This window comes from Lacerta agilis, chromosome 14 (genome assembly GCF_009819535.1).
Source record: "Lacerta agilis isolate rLacAgi1 chromosome 14, rLacAgi1.pri, whole genome shotgun sequence".
In the NCBI taxonomy this organism is placed as follows: Eukaryota; Metazoa; Chordata; class Lepidosauria; order Squamata; family Lacertidae; genus Lacerta; species Lacerta agilis.
The window spans coordinates 19,314,537-19,337,993 of NC_046325.1; the positions used below are offsets into that span (position 1 = coordinate 19,314,537).

The 23,457-nt window shown below is 48.1% G+C and overlaps 1 protein-coding gene across 2 annotated transcripts; it reads left to right on the plus strand.

Annotated features, from left to right (window-relative positions):
• The first annotated feature begins 1,018 nt into the window (after positions 1-1,018).
• PAQR4 (progestin and adipoQ receptor family member 4) lies at positions 1,019-23,098 on the plus strand. Of its 2 annotated transcripts, XM_033171147.1 has the most exons (3): positions 1,021-1,357; positions 18,444-18,662; positions 19,720-23,098. In XM_033171147.1, exons 1-3 carry the CDS (start codon positions 1,192-1,194, stop codon positions 20,151-20,153), a joined length of 819 nt encoding a protein of 272 aa, XP_033027038.1. In that variant the 5' UTR covers positions 1,021-1,191; the 3' UTR covers positions 20,154-23,098. The 2 variants fall into 2 exon arrangements, with proteins under 2 accessions (XP_033027039.1, XP_033027038.1); XM_033171148.1 differs by lacking the exon at positions 18,444-18,662 and having other exon boundaries at positions 1,019-1,357.
• Positions 23,099-23,457: the final 359 nt, after the last annotated feature.

Sequence of the window (23,457 nt, forward strand, 5' to 3'; positions counted from 1 at the left end):
TCCTCCCAGTTACTTATTGCTTTAATAAAGAGGAGGATCACCCGCGTGAGTTATATTTCTATTAATAAAACTGCTGTGTAGCTTAGTGGCTGCTGCCAGCCCGCAGACTGAACTATGAACCTGGCAGTCTCTCAATCAAACCTCACTCCTGCGAGACTCGCGGTTATAGGCAAACCGCTCTCAGCCTCAGTCCCGCTTCTGTAATATGGGGATAACGCTGGCCTTCCATACAAGGTTGTTGCAAGGATGACTGGATCACGTTATGTCTCTGAAAGCTGAAAACTCACAAGGCGCTATAAATGCGTAGGAAATCACAGCATTATGAAACACATGCAAATACTACTAATAATATGAGATCTCCTTGCACAAACAACGTTATTGCAATAGCGCTTTGGGGATTACTTTAAAAAAAAAATCAAAGAGGTGTCCTATTATGTGACGGGCCACCACGCAGTTTAGGGGAGTGACTTTCTAGGATTTAGGAATTAATTTCATAACCGCGTCAAACCTATACACCCTCCTGCCTTTCGGGGGCGTCTTTTGTCTGCTTTGGGGTTTACAATTGGGCCTATCTTCCGCGCTTCCAATCACGGACATCGCTGACAAAGCTGCTGGGGGCGGGTCTCAATGGGTTATGCAAATAATCGAATTTCAAGGACTCGGGACGCCCTATTAACACCCACCGCAGGGAGGGCGGGGCGTCCGTTATGCTAATAATGGAACGACAGTTCTTAGTCAAGCTCGGGCGGTTGGTAGGCCCCGGAGAGGAAGGGCGTGGCTTGCATATATTGTCATTTTTATGCAGAGTGCAGAACCCTGATCCGGGCAGCCATGTGCGAGTCAGAGCGACTGCGGCGCAGAGATTATGCAAATGAGCGGCGGGATCGTGGGCGGGGCTGGCGCGGAAGCCTTGCAGATAGGGGGACCGGCCCGGCGTGAGAAAAGGCGGCAGGGGAGGAGGAGGGGAGCAGAGCAGTGGTACCCGCATGCATTATGTTAATGAGGGCGGTGGGCGGGGCCGGATTGTGAGCTCAGCCCGAGGAGGGGAGCGAAGCTAGGGGGAAGCCCAAGGAGGAGCTGCTCGTTGCAGCGGCAGCATCAGCAACGGCAGCAGCAGGAGGAAGGAGGAGGAAGAGGAGGAAGAGGATGCAGAGCCCGGCCAGCAGCTGACCCCGGGGGGGGAGCCCGGCCATGGCCTTCCTGGGGGGGCCCCGGCTCCTGGACTGGGCCAGCTCCCCCCCTCACCTGCAATTCAACCGCTTCGTGCTGACGGGCTACCGGCCAATCAGCACCGGGTCCGGCTGCCTCCGCAGCCTCTTCTACCTGCACAACGAATTGGGCAACATCTACACCCATGGTGAGTCCCCGCAGCCTTCCCTTCCTTGCTCCCCGCAGTCTGTGTCTAACACCGGCCTCTCCACCACCCCAACCCCACCGCCGTCGGCCGCCCTTTCTCCGGCCGGGCTCCGATGCCCGCCGATCTCCGTGCTTGCTCTCCTGCAGGGCCCTCCTCGCGATTGCACCGGCCGCCAGCCCTAGGCGTGCAGCGGGCACCGAGACACCTCTATCTCCGGCCGGCTGCCCAGAGCTCTTGTACCCTTGCTCTGGTCTGTTCCTGGTGCATTTCGGCATCCCTAGGTTGCTGTTCCTGCTTCCGTTTTCCTTGCCCGGTCCCACAGCGTCGGCGTGGACCCTTTTCGCAGGGCCTGGCTCTCCCCCACCCCACCCGACGGAGTTTGAGAGCCGCGCGTCCCTTCTCATACCTTTTCCCTCTCCCCCAGCCGCCAATCTCTGTCCTCCAGTTCCATTGCGCACTGATCCCCAGACAGACTGGCAGCATCTTAGCCACCGGAGGGTCCATGGACAACCTCAGTGTCACGCACGCGACAGCCCCACTGCAACCTAGCCAGCTCTCCGTGGGCAATTTAGATGCCTGTCTCCACGTCCTGCATATTTTTTCTCCCCCTTTCCCCAACCCCGGCTTTCGTCCCCCCTCGGATGTCAGTGCTCATTCATTCTGCTTTCCTTGTCCGTTTCCAACGAGCCACCCCTTCAAATGGTGAATAATTAAAAGTTTATTTTTCTGGGCTTAAGGTGACTGTTTGCCGGAGTCGGAGCAAAGTTGCTGAGCTAACATTGGCCAAGGGAGTTTCACTTCGCTTATTAGCTGTGTGCCCTGTTTCCTGGTAGGGTTTCTATGGCAGCCTTAACTTTGTATTATCCTGTGTGGGTTTGTGGGAGAGCAGCTGACTTCCTGTGAAAGACTTAGCTGCGGAGGGCATGTTTTGCATGCCGAAAGCCAAGTTCAGTCTTGGATGCCTCCAGATTGAAAGGATCATCTCAGGTGGTGGAGCAGGAAGAGGCTGGGTTAGATGGACCCAAAGGTTTGCAAAAATCAAAGAGGATTTTCAAGCACCTTGTTGTTAGGTTGGAGCATAAAGGTCCCAGCTCCAACTCCCTGTCACCCCTTCACTCATTCAGCTTTGTTTTGTTGTTGTTGTTGTTGTTGTTGTTGTCTGACTTATGGCAAAGGGGGGGTGGAATCTTTTAGAACTCTCTGCCCACTTCCCATTCATTGCAAAGCTGAGTTAGGGCAAAACACACAATGTGCTTTTGTCATTGGTTTCAATGAGGATTGTTCTGGACACAAGCACCTGCGGCTATGCTAAAGGAGGTTGAGCTGAAAAGCTCCATTCTGGGAGGGTTTGGGCAGAAATTATAGGCTCATATTCACACAGCCATAAACCTTTCTGTATGGGGAGAGTAAGGGGAGGCAATGCAGCCTGTCAATACTTCTCACCACCTGTCAATACTTATCACCCATTCCCACCACCCTTCTGAGTTGAGTAATACCCCTCCTCACTCTTTCACTATATATAAGGGTCTGGTGACTTCCATTTCAGTGTATCTGAAGAAGTGTGCATGCACACGAAAGCTCATACCAAGAACAAACTTAGTTGGTCTCTAAGGTGCTACTGGAAGGATTTTTTTATTTTTTATTTTGTTTTGAAAATAGGAATGTAACATAAAAAGAGGTAAAACAACAACAACAGATCAGGACAAGGTAAATTCTGTATCTGAAAAAGTAGCTTGCATGTAAGGCCTGGACACCTTGGAACCCACTGGTTTGTTACGCCTTCTGTTCTTGCTGCCCACCTGGGAATACAAAAAATGAGGATGTTGCTCAACACCTGGCAGACCACACCATCCGGCTGGTTTGGGTGTTGGGCTTGGGGTGGTGGTGACAAATTGTAGCGGTGGCCACCAACTTGGATGGCTTCAAAAGAGGATTAGAACAATTCATGGAGGATCAGGCTATCCTGAGATACAAGCCATGAGGGCTGTGCTCTTTTGCTATCAAAGGCAGGATGCCTCAGAGTATCAGTTGCTGAGAATGACAAGGGGGGAGAGCGCTGTTGTGCTCAGTTTCTGTTTCCAGTTTCCTATAGGCATCTGTTTGGCCACTGTGGGAGCAGGATAGATGAGCCATCGGCCTGATCCAGCAGGACTCTTCTTAAGTTCTTATACTGAGCCAGCCTGCTTTAGCCAGATGAAAGAGAAACAGTAAGCATGAATATATAGCATTCAAAGCACTTCCTGGTTGCTCAGATTGCATGCAAAAGGCCCCTGGTTGAATAGCCAGCACCTCTAGGCTTTCTAGTGACTGCCCTTCCCTAGCTCTCCTATTGGAAGGGATGTCATAAATCAGCCTTCCTCTAATCTGTTTGCCCTCCATATGTTTTGCTCATATTGGCCCCAAGCGGAGTGGACATTGTGCTCCAAAGCATTCAGAGGGCACCAGGTTGGGAGAGGCCGTGATAAAAGTATGAAGAAGATAATTGCTGTCCGAGTTCAGTCCAGAGCTGTAACTACAAACGGCCCTTGAAACTTTTGAAATATTCTTCTCCCCATTCCTGAACAGCATGTATGTACTTTATTTATTTAAAATATTTCATGGGGGGGGGGGAAGGCTTCTAACCCTTTAACTTGTAGAGATATAACAAAAACCATGCAGACAGGATTATATCCTTTGGCTCACTGAAAGTAACGCTTAAACCTATTGTGCAAGTATGTTGGTGGTTTTGCAATGCTTTCCTACCCCTTAGGCCTCCTTATTGCACATTTTCTCACCCAGAACCTGTTTTTATGCCACCTGTAGAACTTGGGAAATAGTATAAATTTATTTCGGCTTTAAGCCCATATACATAACAACCAAAAACAGAAACAAAACAGCGCAGTCTGGTTTACAATTAGTAACAATAAAATAGATTAAAAGATGCTCAGCTGAATAATAGAATATGATAAAAGTTAAATTAAAATTTTAAACTGTAGAACTTGGGAAAGTAATAATCATGTCATGTCCCAGGCCAGGTGTGTTGCTAGAACCCTAAAGGGCTTGGAGCACAGCCCTGTGACAGAAATTTGCATGACATTTATGAGACTCTTAATCTCAGGGTCATGGGTGTTAGGCGAAAAATTCCTGCATTGCAAGGAGTTGGACTCGATGGTCATCATGGTCCCATCCAACTCTGCAATTCTATGATTCTATCCAAATTGAGCATGACTTCTAGGAAATGTGCCTTGTAATATTTTTTTTTTAATAAGTGCTTTAAGTTTACAGAAATTAAGAAAGAAGGGAAGGGCTAGAAGATCTTGGGTCTGGTACAAAAAAGACCTTGGTCCTGGACCCCTGACCCCCTCCTAACAACACACCATCCCAGGTATGATCTGTGGGCATCTATTGCAGCCCCCTCAGCTACAGATAGTCTGTGAGCATTCAGAGCACTGAATGAATAGTGCCTGGGTGGACAGATGGCTTCCTGGGAATCTCATGTATATTGTCTTTTGTGAACGAAAGGTGGGATATGAATATGAAATAATAAATAAGAGCAAGTAGCTTTTGACCACATGCAAAGTGTGCCCCCCCCCGGCACTGAGCTTCTGCAGCCATTCCCCCCATGCCGATGATGAGTAACTAGGTTACAGTTTCCCAGCGCCTCTTAAGAAGCGAATTGCTCTGCTCTCCCACTGTCCTGTGTTGGGGGAATAAGGAAGGAAAATGCTCACACGGCCAGAGAAATGAATTTGCCTGGGTAATGAGAGCGGAGAGCAGGACCAGTTGGGCAATTGAGCAAGCTGCAGAGTTGAGGTTGCAGGATTTCCTCCTCCTCACTGTTCTCGTGAGCTCATGAAATAATCCGGTCTCCCCTGTAAGGGCAAGCTGCCCTTTTACGAGCTCTCTTGCCCACAGGACCCCTTCCATGTGTCACAAGCAGAGGCTCAGCATGTTGTGCAAGCTGTGCGCTGTTACTCACCATGGATGAGGGAGGGAGCGGGCAGCAGCAAGCCCAAACGAAAGCATCTTTTGGGGAATGGCTTCAGCCTGCCCCAGCTCACTGGGTGGAGTAGGGTGGGGTCAGTTAACAAGCTGGATATTCTTGAAATGGATTCCCTGAGAACGGCAGTGAAGGAAAGGCGTTTGCTTGGCTTCTGTGGCTGTTGACGTGTCCCACCTGAACGCTTGTCTTTCCTTATTGAATATCTAACAAAGAAGCAGAGAGTCCAACTCTCTGCCTCCAACTCCTATCAGGTCCAGCCAACATGGCCAGGGGTCAGGAATGGGGAGGTGTAGTCCTGTGAGCTCTGAAGGACCGAAGCTTCCTCTTCCTTGTTCCTCTTCCTTGTCCCGGGCAGAGTTTTCTGAGTGTTCACATTACTTCAGGGACACCCAAAGCTGCCGTGATTCATCTGTAGTCCATTATTGGAAACATGAGGAGAGCTTGCCAATGGCCCATCTAGTCCAGCATCCTGTTCTCACAGTGGCCAACCAAGTGCCCCAGGGAAGCTTGCAAGCAAGACATGAGGATAGCAGCACTCTCCCGTCTTGCAATTCCCTGCAAATGGTATTCAGAAGTATTCACTGCCTCCAACAGCAGAGGTAGAACATAGCCATTGTGGCTGGTTCTATTGATAGCCTTGCTGTCCATGAAGTGGTCCAATCCTCTTTTAGAGTCCTCCAAGTTGGGGCCCGTCACAGCCTTCCATAGTTTTAACTATGCGCTGCAGGAAGTACTTTCTTTCGTCTGTCCTGAATCTTTCAGCATTCAGCTTCGTTGAATGTCCACGAGACCTGGTGTTATATGAGAGGGAGAAAAACTTCTCTCCATCCACTTTCTCCATTCTATGCATAATAGTACACATTTCTGTCATGCCACCTCTTCCTCATTTTTTCCTCTAAACTTAAAAGTCCCCAATGCTGCAACCTTTGCTGCATAGGAATGTTGCTCCATCCCTTTGATCATTTCACTTGCCATTTTCTGAAACTCTACAATATTCTTTTTGAGCTGAGGTGGCCAGACCTCTGCACAGTATTGCAAATACTGTCACGCCATAGACTTGTATCACAGCATTATGGTATCAGCAGTTTTATTTTCAATTCCTTTCCTAACGATCCTTAGCATGAAATTTGCTTTTCCCTGCTGCCGCACACTGGATCAACGTCTTCAGCAAGCTATCCACTATGATCCCAAGGTCACGTTCCTGGTCAGTCACCCCAAGTTCAGACCCCATAAGCAAATATGTGAAATAAATATTTTTTTGCCCCAACATGCATCATTTTACACTTGTTTACATGGAGTTGCATTTGCCTTTTAACTCCTTGTTCACTCAGTTTGGAGAGGTTGCGTGGCAATGTCCCTCCCGCCCCGTGGGAAATAATGACACTTGACACATCATATAAGTTTAATGGGCGAAAAGGCCACAACTTTATTGGTTATGGATGTTGAGCGGTATTGGCTTAGGCATTGGACCCTAACCGACTATATCCGACCCCAACCCGTGTGTTGGAAGTCTGGGAAGGGTTAACCACCAGTAAGGAGCCCAGTGATGCGCATCGACTGGAACTCCCCCTGTGTTCACAATCTTTTTGTTTTAATGACCCTGAACAGTACTATTGGCAAATTTCATCACCTCACTGCTTACCCCTTACACACACACACACACTCACACACTCTCTCTCTGTGTTGTGTCTTCTGATGATCTGTATTTTTAAAAACGGGCAAATCTCATTGTGCAGCCTACAATAAGCACTATTTTGCCCACATGCTCTCCAGTGTTTATTTGCAACCGTATGGGCTGGATTGCTCCTCTTTTCTCCCCACCCCTTTTCTTTTTTTTTGGTGAAGGCTGAGATTCTCAGAATAGTCCTCACGATGCATTCTGCACCTTCCCCCTGCATTCCTGCAGAATTGTGGTACAATACACACATAACCCCCCCCCCACCCAGGTGATTTCCTGCTCAAATATACGACTTTTTAAGTCTTTGCTCCTACACACATGTTGTGGCAAGAGCCTGACTTGAGGAAGGGAATTGTTCTCCAACAGCCGGTGTCAAATGAGGGCAAAGAGCAACGTGGAGCAATTATGGGTGTGCTGAAGCGTTGAAGGGCACTTCTAGGGGACCAATAAAGCTGTTTGCCAGCTTCGACGTATAGCTAACAGGCTTCAAAGGTTAGAATAAAGTAGCCTGAGCCACGTCATCTTGAGATTTGACGCACCTGATGGGGTGTGGGTGTTTAATGGATCAATATCCTAAAGAAAGGATGAATTTGTGGTTTCCTTCCTTGTATTGGTGTTAGAAGGGAGTAGGTCCCTGGCTAAGAGCATGAGGTTTCAAATTCCTACTCTAAAGGAATTGTTGCTTTCTCTCTCAAGGCAATCCCTCTGTGCCTGCCATGGAATCCTTGCATGCTGCAAAGGATTCTGGGATGTGCAAGGCCTGTTTTTGTGTGAGGCCAGGTCTATTTTAATCTGAGTTGCTGTCCCACATGGACTGAGCATACTTGTACATATCCAACCCTCTCCTGTGGCTGTTTCTCCGAATGGGACCAAATGGTGGTCTTTTGAGGATCTTGTCCACTGTTTCCCATCCTCCTCCTCCTCAAGGAATTATGGGAAATAGTTTGGGGAAGCTGCCGTGGTTTTAGAAGGGATTTCCATGCGTTGTGTGCATATGAGGCCAGGACTATTTTGCCCCAAACAACGACTGTTGTAGGCGTTTTCTTAGAAGAAGCCAACAGGGCCAGGAAAGTTGTTTTGTTTCTGTTCCGCTGAGGCAAGTGGAACTTTTGTATATGTGTAAACTTGCTTATGCCAGCTTCCCAGGGGAATTGCCTCGCGGATACCATGCTGTTGGTTTGGCAGCATCGTCAGGGTGGGGAATCTCCAGGGAGCGGCATGTACCGGCACCTGGGAACTGCTTGGCAGCATCGGTGCCCATGGCCGGCTTCCAATAAATCGCAGGGAACAAATCAGGCAGGAGTAGGAACATAAGTACTTCTTCACTAGATGAGGGTGAAGGTTGAACTCGTCCAACACTGTGTTATCAATAGCCTTGGGAAGACTAAAAAACAGTGCATGAAAATGATGGCAGCCATGATCGATTTGTTTTTTTGGGGGGGGAGGGATATACCGTGCCTGCATATGGGGGTTCAGTTCAGTTTCTATTGATTTGTTGGGTCCACAGCTTGAGGGCAGAGTCTTTCTTTCTGTTCAAATATCCCAGGTTCAACGCCTAGTGAAAGGATAGCTGAAGCATAGCTCAGTTAGCAGAGCGTGAGACTCTTAATTTCAAAGGCATGGGTTCGAGTCCAACTTTGGGCAAATGATTTCTGCATTGCGGAGGTTTGGACTAGATGACCCTTGTGGTCTCTTCCAGCTCTAGGATTCTATGAAAGAACTCAAGTTTTTGGAAAGCCACTGCCTGTTTAGAGTAAAACCATATTGTTCTAGAACCTAGATAAACCAGTAGCCTGACTTGGTGTAAGCTAGCCTCATATGTCTGTGAGAGGCTCAGGGCCCAATCTGTCATTAGGCAGAGCGTGACTATAGCCTCAGGCGGCAGATACTTATGGGGCAGTGGTGGCTGATTCTTCCAAGCCCCCTGGCCATTCACACCACATCTGCCCCAGACGTGTAAAGCACTATCATCCCACTTGAGACAGTCTGAGAGCTGTTAGGATACCCCTATTCCTTTCACAGAGCTACAATTCCCAGAGTTCCTCAGGAAGAAGGATGGACTGTCAAACCACTCTGGGAACTGGGAGCATTGTGAGGGGAATCCAACAACTCTCGGCACCCTTAATAAACTACAGTTCTCAGAATCGCTTGGGGGAAGCCATGACTGTGGCATGTTGGTGCTTTAAATTTCTGGTGCAGATGTGACCTCCTTCTTTCGGAAAACAGAGCTGTGTATTCTACATGGACTGTCATTCGCCCCTTAAAAAGCCTGGTGCTCTCAGGTGCAGTAGAGGGTGTTACCCCGTCCCCACTGTTGAAGCAAGAGGTGACTGCTGCTCATATCAGCTTCTGTCTACTGTGGGAGGGATACCCCATTGTGTCCTTTGCCTCAGGCAGCCCAATATCTTGCACGGGGCCCTGGGGAGAGCGTCTTTCTCTGGCTAATTCTTGCTCATTTTCTCCCCTCACAGAACCCAGGAGCCCTGCTGGGAATTACCTTTCCAGCCCTCTGGGGGCTAAGCAGCCGTTGATCCTGGCTAATCCAGGCAATGGAGAGATTGAGTCCGCTCTGCTCTCCTGGCCCAACATTTGTGACCTGGGGGCAGGGAGCAGCTATGGAGTCACGGTTCCCAGGGGATTAGAAGGGCCTGCTTTTCTTTCTTTCTTTCAAAAAATTTATTGGTGTTTCCACATAAAAAGACAACAAATACAGAAATAAAAACATCGAATCAACATATAAAACAAAACAAATACAATAAACAATACTAATAACAAAAATAAAAACTTATACATACCTTAACACCACAGAAACACAGGAATCTATTTGTTAAATTCTTATTTTGAATCTTATTCATGGGGACTTCGCCCATTCTCTCTTCTGCGTTCTATTTCTAATCCACTTTAGTAACTTTATAACTAATTTAACAATCATTCACCATACCTTAATCTTCAAATAAACATCTTATGTACCTTATGTCATTCAACTTGTTTTAATCACATAAATTCATATTTTAAATCTTAACTTCTTATATCCTATTTTCTCTTAACTTAGCAAAGCTATTGCTGTTATTACTTCTAATTCCTACCTTAAAATCTTTTATTCAAAACCTTATCATAAAAAGCCTAAATATTTCTTCCCTTCTCCAAATCGCATGTTTCCCTCTGGCGAAAGAGTACCTTGGTAAGCCGTCCTAATAAAATTCATAACTTACTTTACCCCACCCCTCTCCTCACGATCCTCCCTCCTCCCATCTTAATCTCCCACCTGTCTTCAGCTGCCCTGGAAATAGTTTTTTTAAAAATATATCTATATATTCAACGCCCTCCTGCTCTGAAGGACAAAAGGTGTTAGAATGTTCCACAGGTGAGAAGAAGAGAATGGTGAGGGATAAAATCCAGGAATCTTGGCTTCTCTTGGCGTGGTCGGCCTGTCCACTAGGCGAGGCAGTTGCCTCAAGCGACAGTTCCAGCCTCTGAGGAGAGTGCCGTCCGCTATTGGCAGGGAAAAACAGGCGCTGGTACTCTATACCAATAAATACTGCCACTCACAAAACCAAGAAATGTGTGTATGCATATACAGTCCTCAGGATGCCATACATGGCCTTCTCTTTGCCCACAATAAGATTCCTGGCTGAGTCAGGATTTAAACCCAGATCTTCCCCGTGCTACCTGATAACTACCCACCTGATAACTACCTACCTGCTAGCACGTTTGCAAAGCTTAAGCACGGATTGGTATGTTTTCAAATGGGATGGGGGAGACCATGTGTTGAGCTTCCTGCATTGCAGGGGGTTGGACTAGATGACCCTTGGGGTCTCCCTCCCAGCGCTACAGTTCTATGACTCTACCTACACCTTGCTGGCTCTTGACAGGTGCATGGAAAACAGAGACCTAGATAGGAACGGGAGTTTGTCTGGGGCGGGTGGTGGTGCAGAAATACAGGTAGGCGTTGGATAAATGGATGAGTGGGATTGAAGGTTAGCTCTACTGGCTGGTGGTCATAGATGCTGTGCAGAGAGTGAGGGGACCGCAAGGGCCCTGGAGATAACGTAGTGGACCCAGCAGGAAAGGAGGTGTTGCAGCGGGCTGGGAATCTGGGAGGTTTTTGTATTGCTGAGAGGATGTGGCGGGCAGTACCCACACTCTTCTGGGAGGGAGGCAGCTGTGTGGGTAATGTGAGCTGTTCCGGATCCTCTTGACCTCAGTGACATTGTGCAGCCAAGAGGTAGGATGAGGACACTGGGCAGAATTTCACCCACCCCTAAATGCTACCCCCTGCATGTGGCCGAAAGTAAGACTGGACTTAACACACACCCCTTTTGGCTCACAGGATGTCATTCAAATAGCGTGAGAGATTCAATACCATTGCAGCATCCTGCTCCGGCTACTAATCATTTTTTATAAAGTGATCCCGGTTTTCTTCTTCAGCATGTGTCACTTAGTGAGCAGAGCGAAGCTTTCCCTTCCCTTTCACAGATGGGGGAACTGAGGCTGCCGTTTCAGCTAGGACCACACAAGGCGGATTGATTTCATTTTTTTTAAGAGAAGGGTTTTCATCCCCCACCTTCTGTTGTTTGCATTCTTGAGATAACTTACAATTTAAATGGTATCAAGTGTCGGCAGTAAAACAAATTGAATAAGCAACCTGACAAATTAAATTTTACAGTCTAAAAACGAATAGAGGTAGACGGTGCCTAGGAGAATATTAATTGCTGTTGAAGGCTCATGAAAAACAGGACTGATTTAGCCTGGTTTCTTGTCTGAAAGATGACGGTGCCAGGCAAATGTGGTTGGATGTGTGTGTTGTATATCTGCCTAATCTCCGAAGGTGAAGACACCCCCATAGAAGCACCTCACAACTGCCTTTCTGTCTCAAGCCAAAATTCACCTTATCCAGCTTACCTGTGCAACAGTGGCCAGCCCTGATATTACTAGAATGATCTCAAAGTAGGTCATGGAGATGGGTATCCTTTGTTGTTTGGCCCCAGTATCTGTTAATGGGTGGTATACTCCTCCTGAACATGGAGGTTCAATTTTTTTAAAAACCAATTCCCTCTATTGTTTGTGTTCGGAAGTGAGTGCTTATATAGCCAAAACGACACCACATACATATAAGAGGGAGGGATTGACAAGTTCTAGGATACCCCCAAGGTTTACAGAAATACCCCCCAAAAGCCTTCATGAGAGAAAAGTGAGGGAAGATTCCCCGCAAATAGCCCATTGAGGACTGAGCATGCTCACCGACCACAGAATGCTGACTGACCGTCATGTGGGATAGCAAATGGAAAAATGGTGGGAAGGAAGAGGGAATAAAATGGAGCTTCACAGAGGGCAAGGATGGCTCAGTGAACAGGAGCACTCCATGCTGCAACATTTTGTTGCAGGGCCTGCTGGTTGGGTTTAAACACCATTGATGGGCAAATCTGCCCATGGATTTGTTGGCCCAAATCCATTCAAAAAAACCCAACTGCTGGTAAATGAGTGGACTTTGCTGCATTTTTTGGAAATCACGCATGAGGAAGAAATGCACCTTGTTTGCACCTTCTGGCCGTGGGGGGGGGGCACACATCCTCGCCCTTCATTACTGCTATGGCCAAGGACCAAGCCTGGCACTAAGAGGCGATAATGCTGCTTCCTGGTGCCATGTGCCCCTTTCTTTTCCTACAGAGACAGCCTTGCAGCCTCCCACTTTCTATCAGTCTTCAGGAACTGTATTTATTTAGCTCCTTCCAGGTAGTTAATGATGATCCAATTATAGGCTCAGTGTTTTTTCTCTTCCCTGCCCCTTCCATCCCGCCAAGGGGTCCAACGTCATGCATCCCCCCCCCCCATACAAGCGCCAGGACATATCGTGTCCCAGATGCTGAAATAGCAGTTCCTGGGATAAGTGGCTTACACTTGAGCAGCTGACCTCGGAGGTGGCAAGCTGAACTGTGGCAGTAGGTGGGCCTTTGAGGTTTAACACAAAAGCGTGAGAGCCTCATGTGCTCCCGCATTTCTGCATACAATACACACAGATCCTTCCTTCTGATCTCTGTCCCTTTCCTCCTCCTCTTGCCCACCCCTCCATTAAGGTCTGGATTGGCATCTACTTGGGTTTTAAATGGGGGGGGGGGAGCTGCATTGATTGGGCTGTATGAATAATAGCTGTAACAGGGCGGATTGGTTCAGCTCTCTGAAAAATGAGGTTACCCTTGATTAAGCCTCTGGAAATGACAGTGAAATGTAATAAAAGGAGAGAGAGTGAGAAGGGAACATCCCTAGCTCTGAGAATGGGTTTTATGTGTGTAGAGCCAGAATCGCACAACGTCAGCGCTTCACGGTGTATATTCCCCTGCCCCGAGTCTTTGGCTCAGACCGTGAAATCATGACTGTTTAATGTTACACAGTCCTGACGCTTCCGGGTCTGTTATCCGATCCCTAACATGTCCCTGGGGAGGAGAGCAAGGCCGGGATTGTGCTACTGTGACAGGTCTGCAGCAGCGATTGCAGAAAACTGAGAACAGGAAAGGCAGAGTTGGGTGTGCAGCGGGGCGGGAAAATGAGAATAAACTTGGATGTCCCTGATGCTGGTGCTGGGGCCTGGAGACAAGGACAGAGAGTAAGAATATTTCAGGTGTAACTTGCTTTATTCAAGTGGGGAAACAACAGCGCTGCCCCCCCTCCCCTCCACCGTGTCCCTATCTTTATTTTTTGAAGTGTGGCCTGAAGTCTGCTTTGGGCAACCAATACAAGCATCTGCCCTGAAGCAAGATATCCTCTGGGAAGCTTGCCAGATCTCACTGCAAGGCTCCTGCCACTTCAGTGGCGGAGTTCAATGGCCAAGCCTTGATAACTCTGCAGGGGACAGCTGTAAGGATTTTGTGTATGTGTGCGCTGGGGGTGGGTGGGAACAGAACACTAAATGTTGTGCCGAGGATGGCTGAATTCTGCAAACAGTGTTAAGTGAATTTGTGTGAATCTTGCAAGCCCTTTTTCTCCTGCCAGTCATGAGGAGGCACACAAGTCCTGCCCCCCCCTTCTCCAAACTCTGACTTCTGAGATCTTGCTATCATTTCTATGTAAACCTTCAGGTCGGTATGTACTTATCATATTTCCTTCCCTGTCGCCCCGCTGGAAGGAATTCGGGGGCAGAATAGATGGGAGTATTCATTTTTCCCTTATTGCTGTTGATTAGATTTATACCCTAACCCTTCCATTAAAATGTCCAAGACCGCTAACAACAATAACATTTACAATATAAATAAAACAACAAATCTGCACAATAAAGAAACAGAATCAGAATAAAAGATCACAACAACCTTATGAGGTAGGCATAGGTGATAGAGAGGGCTTATCCAAGATTTCTTTCTGTGCTTTGTGGCCGATCAAGAAACCTTTCAGATTCTTAGTAGTTGCTGCATTACACTTTCAGTCTTGAGGGTTAAAAACTAACTTAAAAAACAACAACACACAAACAGCTGGGAGTTCTTAACTTGGTGAATTCTGTACCGAAACCCGTTTGGTAGTATAGTTCATGAGAGCCACCTGACCTTGACAATTATTCCCCTACTCCTTTTCATACCTTTGTTTGGCGCCCCCCCCCCTTTTGCGTAGAAAACATCTGATTGGCAAAGACAGGATTGTGTTTCCCGTTTTGTTCCCATGTGTGGATTTTGGAGCAGGTCCGAGGCCGTTCCCTTCCCCGGGGCTTGGAGAGAGCGGTTCTCCTCTGCCACCTTGCCTCTTGGGATGTTTGCGGCAGAACAGCCTCTCCCTCTTCAGGTGGCGCTGTGAGTTAAAATGTACAGTACCTACCTTCCCAGCGCCTGGGTGCCAAGTTGCTGCGTGGCTTCTTTAAATGGCCTGGCTGCATTTTGGAGGCATTTTGCGCTTGTGCAGCTGGCGCGTGGGTACCACAATCCCCCGCCGTCAGCAAAATGCAGGCTTCCAAGTTATTTGCTGACACAGCCCTCCTCCTCGTCCTTGGGACCGTCATCCCATCAGGTGGGGATGCTGGGGGCCGTTTACCAAAACGCTGGCTTTGGGGTGGTGGTGGTGGGGGGGCAGGTGCGCTCGGCTTATGCCCTGTGGCAGCCATTGCTCCCTGCTCTGTAGCCCAAAAGTTTAGATTAAATCCTCATAGTCTCTGCTGTGCAAGAGATGAAAGTCATCCTAGCTCATCTTGACTTGACCGTTAGAGCCACGTGCAATGCAATCCCCACATCTCCAGGTAAGGATGGGAGCAACCTCTGCCCAGAGCCTAGAGCGGCACTGCAAGTGTAGGTGATACTGACTTAGACAGACTAATGGCCTGACTCTGTATAAGGAAGCTTCCTATGTTTCTGAGGTTATAACCTGCCCCCGGCTGCCTAACCTGTTTGCCAATTTTATTTAGAATGTTTATAACCCACTTTCTCAAGGTAGCACATATGGTTCTTCCCCACCCTCTGTTTTTATCTTCACAGCAACCCTGCGAGGTAATTAAGCTGAGAGGCACTGATGCAAGGTCACTCAGGGAGCTTCATGGCCGAGTGGGGATTTGAACCCTGGGCTTCTGGGTCCTAGTCAGTCACCTTAACCACTGCACTACCAACAACATGGGGAGCAATGGGTTTACTCATTGTTTTTGCCATGGACCACCCTCTTGCCGTAGTTTGGGGAAACAGCTGCTGTTAATATACCATTCAAGGGAATCTGACTCGGACTGGGGAGACCTGACTTCAAATGCTCCCTGCCCTCCCCAGCCATGAAATTTGCTGGGTGACTTTGGGCCCAGTCACATACTCTCCAGGGTAGTTGTGGCAGGAAGAGTAGGAAAAAACCATGTAGTGGCATAGTGCCTCCCCACCCCAGGAGCCTAGGCCTCAGATGTCGGTGAGTGCAGAGGAGAGGTGGGAGGCCCCAGCTGGGGAACCCCAAGGGGAAGAAGGTTCAGAGCCAGGGGATTGGTGGTGGGATGACGATGAGTGGTCAGAGGGAGAAGAGAGCAGGCTTGGAGGAGGAGGTGTCAGAAGCTGAAGTGGTAACAGGGTTTAGTGAGTAGGAAGAGGCAGTGGCCGAGTGCAGTCCAGAATCAGAAACAGAAGCAGAGGCTGGACAGGAAGGGGCCAAGAGGCAGAAGTGAGTCACGCTGGTGAAGAAGCCAGGGGGTCTCTCCCTCCTGCTGTGGCAAGCTCCCCTCCCCCTGGTCTCCCAGAACTAGAAGAAGTATGAAGAGGGCGGAGCAAAGGCAGGCACACGACTGAGTCTCAGATTGCTTGGGAAGGACCTGGGAGTGTAGGAGACTTAGGGAACTGTGGGAACTGCCTCATAGGGGCAAGTTGCTCTTGTCACTAGGCCTCGCCTAACATGTCGACCTTGTTTTCTTGAATACACAATTAACTTCACTGGTGCCGTGTGATTTATGGCTCACCTGGCACCTGCTCCTGATACCACCTGCGGCATCTCCACTGGATTTAAAATAATAATAATAATAATAATAATAATAATAATAATAATAATAATAATAATTTATTTAAAAGGAAATGGTAAAGTCTGCAAAAGGGCTGTGCTCGAGAACTTTGAGACCTGCTATCAGTGAGAACAGGCAATACTAGACTAGATAAGGCAGTTTCATTATGTCCCACTTCTGCCTCACCACTACTCATGTGAGTGCTGAAAAACTCTGTCCAGCGGCAGAGATTCTAAGGTTTGGGAGCTCATGGTCTTTGATACCTTTGGAGCTCCGCCTCCCATCATCCCTAGTCATTGGACAAATTGGCTGGGGGTGATGGGAGCCATGGGTGTAGCCAGGACTTTTGTTGGGGGGGGGGGGAGCTGCCCCTCCCTGTCCCCCCCCCCCTTGGCTATGCCCATGATGGGAGTAGAAGTCCAGCAGCAACACCTGTGCAGGGGGAACACACAGATTCCCTTGCCATGGCCCAAGCTCGCATGTTCACCAGTTGCATAAAAGAGTAGGGTTGCATGTGTTTTGTATCCTAGAGCTTCATTGTGCAAATAAGAGGCACCTGTTCCATTTCTCTGTCCCTTGTATGTGTTAGAGAAGCAGATAATCTCGCATGGCGGGGGAGTGACCACTTGGGATGGTTCTAACCCAAAGAATCCTGGGAAAGGAGGGTGCTGAGAATTGTGGATCTGTGAGGGGTAAATTACACTTCCCAGGATTCTCTGGGGGAAGTCATGTTTTCAAAATGTATGGCGTATATTCAGCCCAAGGCTCCCCCCTCCGCTTCAGTGTGTGTATCCCGATTCCTGACTGAAGCGACTGTTTTTCAGGCAGAAACTGAGAAGAGGTGCAGCTTTTCCTGACAAGTGAGATTGCGGTAATGGGGTAACAAAGGGCACTGACCTGCTAGGAGGGAAGAAAAAAAGTTGGTAGCAGCAACTCTTCTCTCCCTAGCTGTGGGCTAGGTGACAGGCCCCTTGGGGCCAGGGGCTGACTCGGTCTCCCTGGGAGATTCTCTTCTGTTTCTCCCCTGCCTCTCTCTAAAGGAGTATTTCTGGCCTCCTAATGAATGTTTATCGTGTTCCTAATTGAGATCTGGCTTTGGGCAGCCTCAATTAGCACAGTAATTGGGTTCAGGGAGACCTAATCTGTTTGTGTAAAGCTGCAGCCTCTGGGGGAAATGGAGGATGAGAGAGGGGAGAGTTGAAGCTCAGTGGGGATAAGGAAGAGTGAGGGTAGGGCAGGCTGGATCCACAGGTCAAGAATCTACCAGGCTGCTGCATTTTGGTGGTGGAAAGAAAAGAAACCCAGTCCGTACCGCATTGGGAGGAACATGACATTGGCCTGGTCCCTCCCTCCCCCGGTTGTAATTATTGAGGAAGCTTTAGCTCATTAAAATGTTTTTCAATGCTGCAAAAGTTTCCATAGCACACACTGAACAGGTGATGCTTGGGGAAATTGCAAGCGCTTGCCATTCGCTTCAAACTTTTTTCACTGTCAGAAACAAAATTTCAGGGGGAGTGGGAAAAGGCTGTTGCTTTAATGTTTACACACAGAGCGAGAGAGCTCAATCTATGCTTCTGTACCTGGTAGAGGACTAGAACAGGTGGCCTGGAGGGTCTTATCAAAGATTCCTCAACGGAGCCATCGCTTTGCAAGAGCATGATGGTTAAACCGTGTCAAAGGGTGTCCACTGCTTGAGACGAGCAGGCTGCCCCCATCCAAAAATGCTTTAATGGTGGCTTTACCGATGCTGCTTTGATGCTCCACGGTTTTTCTTCCAACTGTGTTCTGTGACATGACAAATGGGATGGCAGGAGCAGAGGATGTGGGTTGGGAGGGGGAGAGAGACGCCAAGGGCCTGAAAACTGGAGAAGATACACCTGGTGCTAACTTTTAGAGTGGGGCACTGTGTGGGAAGAGTTGTGAAGATGGTGGGGTCTCAGGGCTGTCCCTGGTTGGATGGGATACTAGGCCAGCTCTCTTCTCTCTCTTTCAGGTATCCCTCTGCTGGGGTGTCTCTTCGTGCTGCCCTTGACCATTCCGTGGACCCGACTCTCCGTCTCATGGCTAGGAATAGCGCACTACCTGGCTTGTGTCTTCCCACAGCTCGGCAGTGTGCTCTACCACCTCTTCATGAACCACGAGGGAGGCCCCGCCGTCTACCATACCTTGCTCACCCTTGATATGTGCGGGGTATGCATGGTCAACACCTTGGGTGAGTTAACAGTGCTCTCCTCCCCGGTTTACTGGGATGCGGGTAGAGACCAAACTCTGGCACAGAGGAGACGTGGGAAGCTGGAAATGAGAGGTATATAACACCTACTTTTGATGGGGACAACAGCACATAGACATAGGTACTGACAGGTATCACAGAGGGCAGATCCTAGAATGAGACAAAATTAGATGGCGACCCCTTAGATCTTTGCCCATGAGGCTCTTTGTTCAAAACTATAACCTCCCACTTGTCACCTGGTTGGGTGGGAGGGTTGGGCCAAATCTTGTGTGGGCTGTGTACCTGTTCTGCCTGCCTGTCAAATTTGGGCAGCGAAGCAGATCCTGATAAGAGCCAAAAATGTTCCCTATGGTGGATGATGTTTAGGAAGCTTAGATACCAGATCAGACGATTGGTCCAGTTTAGCCCAGTCCTGCCCAGGCTGACGGGCGGCAGGTCTCAGGTAGAGGCCCTTCCCAGCGCCTACCAGGGATAGAACTTGGGAAGCCTTACTTACCCCAAAATAGCCAGAAAAACTGTTGTCCCTCAAAGTGGCTCACATCAATAAATAATGTTTAAGAAGTTTTTTTTTGGGGGGGGGAGCGGAATCCAGGCTTACAAACAAAAAAGACAAGACACACAGCAAACGGGGAGTGGCAGAGGAGGGAGAGCACTTCTTGAAGGCCTGAATAAAGTGTAGAGCATCAACACAAGTGCCTGGAAGGCAGGAGCGGGCTAGTGTGTGGGATGTAGGAGCCAAACTGAATTGGGCATGTAAATCAATTAATAATAATAATAATTAATAATAATGTGCAGTGAGCAGCCAAAGTTCATTTGGGAGTGGTAGAAATCTGGCAAGGGAGAGGATGTAGAGTTGAGTTAGATGCAGAACTGAGGGGTCCTGGGGGTCTGCTTGAGAGTGTGGGGACGGCAGCCTGACCACCCTACCAGTGGTGGAGGCTGGCCACACAAATGACAATTATAATTACCAGCTTCTCCCTCACCCCACCCTGTCCATAACTTCCTGATGGGCGACTGTGTTTCTCTCTCTTCCCTGCAGGTGCTCTCCCCATCATCTATTGCACGCTGGCCTGCACCCCGATTCCCCGCACGGCTGCCCTGCTGGCCTACACGGGCTTGTCGAGCTACGGCATCTTCTGCGCGGTGACTGCCAGCTCCAGCTTCCGGCGCCTGCGGGCTTTTGCCTGGCAAGCCCTCTTCCGCTTTTTCTTCTTCTACCTGCGATGGGTGGGACTGGGCACTGGCCACCCTTCCTCTCTGCGCTCATACCTCATAATGGACGGCTTGGCCTTTCTCGGGGGCGTCATCAACATCTCGCGGGTGCCTGAGCGCTGGAAGCCGGGCCGCTTCGACTACTGGTTCAACAGCCATCAGATAATGCACGTGCTGGTGGTGGTCAGCATCCTTTATCTCCACTGGGGAGTAGTGGCTGATCTGCAGTGGATTGGCAACCACGCCTGCCCCATGGAATGAATGACTGCATCATGTCTGGGTCCCACCCTTCCCATCGAAGAACCCCACAGATTTAAGATGTGGGGTAGGCCACAAGTTCCTGTCAATCAAAGTCTTTGACAAGGGCTGACAGACAAGGAAGGACGTTGTTTCTTTTCTTTTTTATACAACTCACTTAGAACCAGAGTGGTGTTATTTTCTCGTTCCTGGGGTTATGGTTTCCCATTGCTTTGAGTATCTGTGGATAAACATATATAGGATTTGGAAACCTTGGGGTCTACGGCAATGGATTTCCATTGGTTGAGGTGCTTCTAGATTGTGGTGTTCAGCTGTTCTTCCAAATTGCCATCCAGGGTGGGTGGCCTTGTAAGCATTCTTGGGTTAAGAAGAATTCTAAATTGCTGACCGGTAGCCTTGTAACTTGTGAGAAGCTATTGATGGCGCTAGCAAAGGTTATCCGTACCCGAAGCCTCTTGCATCAATTCTTGCTGGCTGCAGGCTTTTCTGCATCAGAGCTAGACTTCCTTAGCTTTGGTGGCGGTGAAGGAAGAACATCATTGTTTTGGACATCTTTTTCACCTGTTTTGAGGGTGACGTATGCACTGGGTGAATAGGAATTCAATGGAATACACTTGTTCTGAGTACAGCCTCTCTGCTTTATAGAGACAAGTTATTTAAATAGACTTTTTATCCAGGTATCTTTCAGACACCATGCAATACTTTTATTTTATTTTTTAAGGGCTGGTTAGACACCTGGGTATTGAGGTCTGTTGCACTGAGTGTTGGTGAGGACCTTGAGGAAAGGAATGGATGGGTTACAGCTAGTCTGTTATGGAAGATGCTCTGTATACATTCATTTGCTCTGAAATAACTTGAAGCACTGAACCAGCTCCCCCCTCGCTCCTCCGGAGGGGTAATTAGCGGCCTTGAAACTAGATTGGATGGAAGGAAGATCTAGAGTCCAGATTTCCACTTCTGGTTCTTCTCACCAAATCTGGGTCTACAGCTGACTTGCAACATGCTTCAGCTTCCCCTTTCTCTCCGGGAGGAGGGATTTGGGGATCACCTTGCAATGTCTGTTTTCCTGTTGAACCCCACCTACTGCTTTCGCAGCTATACATATTAGCCAGAGTGGGTACTTTCCAGAGCTTAGTTCAGCATAAAATGGGAAAATGTCTTTCTCCATTTCTTGATAGAGATGACTGCAGCTGCCGCTAACCTAAGTCAGTTGCTGCTGTCTTCTTCCCGCCTTCCTGTTCACGGTTGGACAGAAGGCCACCTACCCATATTTCCAAATTCCAGTTCACTTCCTTCACAGGCTGAGGAATTAGTCCAGCTGGCCTACCTGGTCAGCTATGAGAAGAAATAGCTACATTTTTAACTTAGGGCTGTGGTCAGCAACTAGATTTTTGAGTGGTCCATTTTGCAAGCATGGGGACAAAAGGCTGCACCTATGTGGCCTTCTAGCAAATGCTGTGGTCGTCTGTTTGCCCCAGGGACCTGAGCCATAATTTAAGTCACCCTTTTCTAGCTAGCTACCCTCCAGATACTGTGTGTTGGCTGCAGCTGATAGGATTTGTACTCCAAGATATATAGAGGGCAGCAGGCTGGGGAAGGCTGATATAGGTACTTGGCCATTGCAGGTGGGGAAAATAACTCAATCCACAGCAGTTTTTAAACTTGTTTCTTGATGTACTGGGCCCATAGAACACTCTTCCACATTTGGGCTCTAAATGTTAAGGTGAATGGTTCTTCAGCTAGAGTTCGTTCTAATTTTCATGGCAGAAGTTTTTAAGTCCCCATGTCTTTTGTTTGGCCTCAATGGAACACACCCAATCTAGTTCACGGAAATCAGCATCCCAATCCATGTTGGGTAGCCCTTATGAATAAAGAAATATTTTAATTATAAATTTAACAAATGTATTTACCTAGGTTACAATTGTGCCGCTTTTTAAAAAGCCACATATTAACAGAACATGGGGTTTCTATATTTTCTATGCAGCAGCAGCAGCAGCACCTTAATCTGAATCTGTACTGTATAAGGGGCTGAATAGTGGAGCATGTCTGCAAATAGTTCAAACCTATTCTGGTGATCCAGACTGATAGCTAGTTTTTCAGTGGAGGACGCAAGTCCTTCTGGATTTCATTCTAATTTAGGGCCAAACAAGGTATGTCGATGTGTCTTTCTGTGAATGTGAGTGGGTAGAGAAATGAAAGCATTAACTCTGGAACTTCCCCCATTTTGAAGGGGAGGCCCTGTGACTCTGAGCAGAAAAACAACCAAGAGAAAGATTGTAAAGGGATCAGCATGCCCCCCCTACCTCTTCTGTTTCGACTTGCAGGTGCCTGAGGCAGATTGTGTTTGCTTTTTTTTTAAGTCAGGGAAAGATAAATATGTGTCATATTGGTTTGAATCTCAGTCAACTTTAGAAGAGATAACTCAGCTGCTGGAGGTCAGGTACAACTGACTGAGGATCTGAAATGACTACAAGACTACAAGATCTCATGGGGCGTGTGCGTGTGTGTGTGTGTGCTCAGGGAGGGGCAGTGAGTTTGAGCCTTCTGTTTGTTGTGTGTCACATGTTGTCGTCTGCAAATGCAGAAAGATGTATCAAGTGGTGTGACCCGGTCTTCCTTATGGCTGAATTAAGCCTTCCACAGTGGGGTGGGAAGTGTCTTGTGTTTTTCTGCTCTCAACTGTTATGGGCTGGGGTTTCACTTGCTGCCAGCGGCCTAGTCTTGTCTCTTGCTATCTCAGGGTAGACGGACATGGTTAATGTTCGCAGCTTCTTTGGGCTGAAGCTACATATCATCTTAAAATATAAGAGCAAGGCACCAAAAATATTTTAAAAATGCACTCCATGCAGGAGGGAGGGAGAGAAGGGAACTGTAGGTGCTTTATGGTCCAGAACCTCATTGGGCAGATGGCAGGTCTGGGCTTCTAATAAAGAGAGCTGTCTAAGGAAGACTCATCTTTTTCCTGGCCTGTCATAAGTGGTACTTATTCTCTCAAAGTGTTGCAAAAGGTTCCTGATGTCTGCAACCTCTTCCACTAGGATGTGTTTTCCATGTAGGAAGAGAGAACTCATCCAGGTTTCAATCCAGAAGCACCCTCCAGTTATCTTAGATGCTACACAGGTGCTCATCTAGGTCCTGGAATACGGCTCTCCTGCTGACATGTCAGGTGTATTTTTCACATGACTTTAGAAGAGCTTTCATCTCCTAGTGCAGAAAAATGAAATTACAGTTCGACATCAAGTGATTAAATACCGGTATATAAAAAGCAACAAAATTGTATACAGTCAATCATCTAACTGTACCCTTC

Bases quoted from the DNA above. Each gene is read 5' to 3' on its own strand.
- PAQR4 (XM_033171147.1), top strand. From the start codon at position 1,192: ATGGCCTTCCTGGGGGGGCCCCGGCTCCTGGACTGGGCCAGCTCCCCC. The intron at 1,358-18,443 runs GTGAGTCCCCGC...TCTCTCTTTCAG, and splicing joins GGGCAACATCTACACCCATG to GTATCCCTCTGCTGGGGTGT. The intron at 18,663-19,719 runs GTGAGTTAACAG...TCTTCCCTGCAG, and splicing joins ATGCATGGTCAACACCTTGG to GTGCTCTCCCCATCATCTAT.